This window comes from Apaloderma vittatum, unplaced genomic scaffold (assembly GCF_000703405.1).
Source record: "Apaloderma vittatum isolate BGI_N311 unplaced genomic scaffold, ASM70340v1 scaffold780, whole genome shotgun sequence".
NCBI classification, from domain to species: Eukaryota; Metazoa; Chordata; class Aves; order Trogoniformes; family Trogonidae; genus Apaloderma; species Apaloderma vittatum.
In genome coordinates, this window is record NW_009692637.1 from 49,836 (window position 1) to 56,294 (window position 6,459).

The 6,459-nt window shown below is 41.5% G+C and overlaps 1 protein-coding gene across 4 annotated transcripts in view; it reads left to right on the plus strand.

The window, feature by feature from the left end:
* RC3H1 (ring finger and CCCH-type domains 1) overlaps positions 1-4,634 on the plus strand; it is a 32,613-nt gene extending 27,979 nt beyond the window's left edge. The window contains exons 16-19 of one of the 4 annotated variants that reach the window (XM_009878774.1): positions 50-185; positions 2,063-2,233; positions 2,833-2,948; positions 4,114-4,634. In XM_009878774.1, coding sequence (XP_009877076.1) covers positions 50-185; positions 2,063-2,233; positions 2,833-2,948; positions 4,114-4,267 — 577 coding nt within the window. In that variant the 3' untranslated portion in view covers positions 4,268-4,634. The remainder of the gene's footprint in view (positions 1-49; positions 186-2,062; positions 2,234-2,832; positions 2,949-4,113) is intronic. The other 3 variants (XM_009864227.1, XM_009864964.1, XM_009865698.1) reach the window with 3 other exon arrangements.
* The last annotated feature ends 1,825 nt before the right edge of the window (positions 4,635-6,459 follow it).

Genomic DNA, 6,459 nt, shown 5'->3' on the forward strand with positions numbered 1-6,459 from the left:
AGTACTTTTTGTTTTTTAAATCTTACTTTTTGATCTTCTGATCCCAAAGGGAGAGATTGTCGATGTCAGATGTGGCTGCCCATGGGAAACAGTTGCCCTCCGCTGAACGAGAGCAGCAGCTGCGCATGGAGCTGCAGCAAGTCGACCATCAGATTAGCCAGCAGACACAAATGCGAGGACTGGAGGTTGGTACCGACATTGGGAAGAGTGATGAGGGGTGGTGTGGAGAGAGATGAAGCCAGTAAAGCTGCTTTTGATGAGTTGATCTTTCTCAGACAGTAGTGATATTCAGTAACAACACGTAATTCTGTGATGCCAGGCATCAGGGCTGCGGTTCAAGATTAAACTTCTCTGCTTAGTGGCAGAAACTTCCCTCACTTCATGCGCAAATCAGCATGGTACTTGGATCTGCACTCTGTGCTCATTTGTGTTTGCTTTCATTCTCTCTCTCACTTACTCCCCCTCTGTTCCTCTGTTTACTCAGAGGCAGACTTGTGGTGTAAATAAATTTTCCTCTTGAGTTTGTTACCATTGAAAATGTCTGATTTTGTGTACAGTAAGCTATGACCTTCATCTGTTTCGTGTTTGGCTTTGTGTTGTACCTTTTTCTTCCTAAATAGCACAAGCCACAAGAGTCAAGAAAATAATTATTAAAGATATTTAGCTTGAAAAATTAAAATTTAATATTATATGTCTCCTTGCTTAGCAATGTAGTCACTTGTAAGATCAGTAAAGGTAGGAGTCTGCATTTGTAGAATTAATGAGCTAAAATGTATGTGTATTGTGAAATGTGGAGAAATGTCAAGGCATAATGAAAGAATTGTTTTAGCAAAGCTTTGGGGTTGTGTTTTTTCCTGCTACGAAAAATCAGTAAATACTTCCCAGAAAACTATTGTAGGTACGTAAGCACCTATTAATGTTAATGTTTCCTCAGAAGGGAATTACTGTAAGATCGCAATTTCTGCTGAAGCTATGATTACCTAAGAACACGTGTTTTGGAGGAGGGCTATTGCAGACTAGTTGTAAGAGCTCACAGTTTTTAAGCTGCAGCAACAGTTACAAGTAGTATGCATTTCTGAACTACTTGAAACATAACTTGTGTTCTTGTGCTCTTTTTTGGGAACAAGAGGAGAAAATGTTTTAAATATTGCATGTCTGCCTTTGCCATAATAGAAGAGTATTGGAAAGTTGCCAAACCTGCAAGTGGCCTGCCTCTCCTGCTCATTATTATTGTGGTTGTGTCAGTGTTAAATCCTACATCGTTGAGTTTTGAGCCTTGATTTTACCATAATTTCAATTTGCTAGAACCAGTTGGTAATTTTGAATAAGTTTTCAATTTATCTCTTGTTTTCAAAGCTCAAAGTAAATGTTTGAAGGTCAGGGAGACTTGATTACTTGTTACAAGGTTGTAGCAATCGCTTAAATCAAAGCACGAAGAAGTCAATTATTTTGCTTCCTTCTCAAACGAATGAGCTTTTCTGCTTGAAGGCCAGACAGATGTTCTGTTGTGTGTGGTAGATGGTGTGTTTAAATGCAGAACACGTGCTTACAGAACCAGCTGCCAAGTATTAGCAGATTTTTGGAGTGGCTGATGTGGTTACTGCCTTTACTTGGCTGCTAGCAACTTGTGGGTGACTGTAGTCACTTGCCCCTTCCTGTTCCTGTGCTGCTCAGTCTGAGTCAGTAGTTACGTGCTGACATCTACATCTCTCAGGATATTTTGTATAATTCAGTAATAATACTTGCTCTACTATAGAATTTGGTATATTGCACTGCAACAGATTTGCTTGTCTGCTGTTCCGTGTTGTTCAGCCAATAACTCACAAAAGAAGTAGCGTTTTAATTAATGTGCTTAGTGTTAGTTTTCAGAAGGGAGCGGTGTATGGGGAAAAAAGTTTAAACTTGCATGGGAAGTGATTTCAGTTGGGACCTTGTTAAGCCTGGAGAGAGGAAGGCCCTGGTTTTGCCAATAAGCAGTACTCTCCCGTTATGGCCTAGAGCTCTTTCTGTGCTTGGTGTGCTGTGTGCTCAGTTGTGTATGTGCTTGGCTTTATGCATTTAGGCTGTTAGTAACAGGCTGCTGTTGCAGAGGGAGGCGACTACCCTGGCAGGCCAACCACAGCCCCCACCCCCACCTCCCAAGTGGCCTGGGATGATCTCAAGTGAACAGCTGAGCTTGGAGCTACACCAGGTGGAAAGGGAAATTGGGAAGAGAACCCGGGAGCTGAGCATGGTGAGTGCTACGGGGGTGGGAGGCAAGGAGGTGGAGAGCCGCGCAGCTGGCTGACGCCCCTTCACCATGGCAAGAAAGGCTCTCTGCTGCCTGCCCACAGCTGGAGTCATCCCTCTTCACCTCTTTATTCTTCAGAACCTCCTGAGAAGTTTTTTTAATTCTTCTTTGTGAAGAATTTGATTTTGAGCCGCTTTAAAATACGCGGCTGTTATTTTGTCACCGTTTGAAAATAAGCATAGCGTGAAATTTGTTGAAAACTCTGAGTCGTCTCCAAGGTCATTGTGCCATGAGTTGTATAAACAGCTTTAACACAGAAAACAACCCAAGCGGGTACAGGCTAGCATTTGGAAGTCTGTGTGCTCTTACAGTCTATGGTCTTTGCTTGTCGTTACAAGAGTCATCCCTTCCTTTTGGGAAATACTGTGTCCTGAGAGGATGAACATATCTTACCAAGTCTGTTTTCTTGTCTCATGGCTTCTGTGACTTACACTGTATGACTCCAATTTACAGGCTTTCGTCATCAGTCCTAAAGGATGAAATCTTAAATTCTTTTAACACAGTGTTAAAGAATTTTACTGCTGTCCTTTTTTTTTTTAAAGGAGAGCCAGTCTTCATTGGATATAAAAAACAAACTGGGCACCACTAAACAGACAGAAAATGGACAATTGGAACCGCAAAGCAAGGTTCCAGCTGAGGACCTCGCACTGACATTCAGGTAACACAGATCTTCAACTTTTTATAATGTAACAGGAGAGTGACTTAGTCACTTTCTGGTATATGAGTGATAGCCCTTGCCTCACATTGGCTCTGACGTTGAGGCGTCTACCAGGAAAAGGTTTTACAAATTACCATTTTTGTAGTGCGAGCGTGAATTAAGGGCTCTTTCAGGTGATGAGCAGGTTGGTGGGACTAGACTGTATATCAGTTCATGCAACACAAGACTTGCAGTTGTTGCAAGACCAGAAGTCCATCTAGTCAATATTGGATGATTAGTTGGAGGAGCAGGAACAATATTCATAAAAGAAATCTTTATCTGCTCGTTCAGTGTCGAAGAAATGTTCCAAACACGAGGGGAAAGTTACTCCATCTTGCTAAGTTTGTGATGGGGATGTTGTCTAGGAAGGTGTGTAACTTTGAAACAAAGTTCACTTTACGTGTAGGAAGCAGTCTGTATCTTCAGATGCTGGGGTTGATTTCAGTGGACATTTGATAATGAGTTGAAGTAAGATGTTGACTGAGAATGCTGGCAATGTACACAGCAAGCATTTTCAGATGGCTGCAGGCTTCTGTGTGTCTTCAGACTAATACTTGGAACAGAAAGGCTTCGGTGTTTCATGAAGTTTATATAACTTGATGTGAGCAGTTTGGAAGCTGAGTATTTATTCAGAAGATATATCGCTCTCAATTGCTTATGAAGTCGGCATTTTCTACCTGTAACCAATTCCTGAGTTCTGTGCTGCACCAGTAGGTTGAGTTCTCCGGAGCAGAAACTCTGGAAGTAATGAAGTTGAAAGAATGATGATTTTATTATTTTTTAAATTAAAAAAGGTAAATATTCTGGAATGTGTGCATCACACAGATTGATGTGGTACATCTTACGTCATATACTGAAAAACTTTGCAAAATATAACTAATCGAGGACTCTCCAAGTATGTAGCTTGTTTTCAGTTAGCCGTATCATATCTCTTCCTTTTCTGGTGAGCATGCGCAGTGTACCAGGCAACTTATTTGTTGTACAGGACAAGTCTTTTACGTGTTTACGTGGGTTCACAGCTGTTCATTGAGATGCTGCAGCAACAGATGATTGAGGTCCTTTTACTTAAAATAAATGAAAAATCTCAGTAATTAATGACTTCACGCCCTCTCCCTCAACATTTCAGCAGTGATGTTCCAAATGGATCAGCCCTGACACAAGAGAACATTGGCCTCCTGTCAAACAAGACGGCATCTCTCAGCTTGTCAGAGGACCCAGAGGGAGGAGGAGACAACCACGACTCCCAGAGAGCGGGAGTCACGCCCACATCTGCTCCATGAAGTGAGGCCAGCGTACCCCAGAGTTTCTTTTGCTGGGGTGTCGGTAGCTTCCATCACGTTTTTTTCCAGAGGTGATCGGAGAAACCCGGGAGCAACAGCAGTAGCAGAGCAGCAGGTCCAGAGGCGATGTGCACAAACACAACTACTAGAAACAAATCCTGCACATAGTTCACATTAACGCATTTTTTAATTAAAAAAATGAAAATTAGCAGTATCTGCAAGCAATTCAAATTAAATTTGTTTTTGTTCTGTGAATGAACTTTATTTTAATAACTTCGGACGCCTTGGATCCCAGGGCTTAAAAAAAAAAGATATTATATATATACTCTGTTTGATTAATTGTATGATCTTAATGAAGTAGGTTTTTTCTTTTATTTTGGTATTATTACATACCCAGTGCGTAATTCTTTATCACTTTAATTTCTCAATGACTTAAATAACCTGGCCGCTTCCTTGTATGGTTTAGAGGTAAACAAGGAATGAGGGTTAGAGAGTGGCTGTGAATTGCCATGTCAAAAGATGTGCAGCAAACCGCATTCTTCAAACAATTCCTTCCATTGTGGTTAGGACCTGAACCTTAGCTTGTGTGAGACTTCTTGCTTAAATTATTTACGTTTGAGCTACAAGTGACAGAATCTTTGTGATGCAGCCGGCGTGGTCCTTACTGCGTGTGTAGTGAAAGAGGGTGACAAAGTAGGTGTCCAGCATAGGTTATTTTATGTGCAGGTTGCCCACCTTGTGTTTTTCGGTCGGCACTGAGGAGGTCAGCAGAATGCAGACCCGTCTGCTGCCCCGCAGGTGATTCTGGAGCTGGTTACCTGGGGCTCCTGGTGGAGAGGCTTAGCGAACCAGCAGAGGCCGGGCCGCTGTGACCAAGGCAGACTCCTAGGGAAGGGAAGCACAGAGAACACCAGGCTGGGCAGCTGCCGGAAGGCTGTGAACTGCCCGTGAGCTTGCGAGCCGTGTTGGTTCATCCAGTGTTTGCTCGTTGTTTTTTTTTTTTCCCTTTTTTCCACCCTTCTCGTTATGCGTTTAAAAGAAGCTTCCCCAAAGTCCATACAATTAAGTTGATGCAGAGGGCCATGCTGACCTCTGCCTTTTGAAATAGGCCTGTCACATAGGCCTCCTTCTCAGCAACTCTTGCTTTTGTTTTTTATTCATTGGTATTTCATTGCTGTTAATGAAAGCATAATTTCCTCTATAACCGGATTTTTTTTCTTGTTCAGTGATACATCAGTTAATTGTAATGCTGTTGTGAGGGCCCCTTACTGAAGGAGACCAACGTCTTTGATTTGTGTGCATCAGTGATGGTGATATTTAAAACTTAGAGGGGAATTTTTATATGTTTTTAAAGTTATCATTGTTTAAGGTCTGTGTATATTAGAATATGATGCAGCTTGTCTGCTACTGGCACAGTGAGTGCTTCCTAGATGTGCCTTTCATAGAGGAAAAGTGGCGTCAAAATGACCACTTAAGGTGCAGCACGGATCCTGTCAGAAGTAGTCAGAGGTACTAAAATGCAAATTTTTTGCTTGGTAGATCTAGTGTGCTCCTAGTAGATGCTTTGTAAGCATAAGTTGGAGAAACTGCAAGCCTTTCTAGATGTTTTATTTCAGAGTTAAAGAAATGAGATTTTGGGTTTTGCTGCACATTTTTTTTTTATGCTTTTGACATGCACTGGGGTGAGGCCCAGTATATTAAGAAATCTGTGGAGAATGATTTTTAAAGCGCCGCTCCCTCTGCACCTTCTTGGCCTGTGCTCATTTTTTCTTTCTGGGTTAGACTACTAAATCTGGAAGCACTGGTTATGTAATAAATTACTGCATTGCTTTGGTTGGGTAAAGCAAGAGTTAATAAATTTTCTTGGATTTTGGTTTTTTTTTCTTAACCTTAACTCCTGCTGAGGTCATAGCAACCTTGGGCTAAGCTTTGCATTCATCATACTGTTAAATTAAACAAAATGGGGGGTGGGAGGGGATACAGTCCCACTATTGCCTACCAGTAGGAGAGTCCAAACAGAAGACTCTTTTGAGTAGCAATTATTTAATTTGCCCAGTCAAGGCACCGCGTTTATATACTATTTCACATTGAATTTGATTATGCCCTACAGACCTGGCTGGTCAAGGATTTGATACACATATTGGCTTGGGATTCGAGCTTTCTTTTTTATTTAAATAAAAATTTATATATAA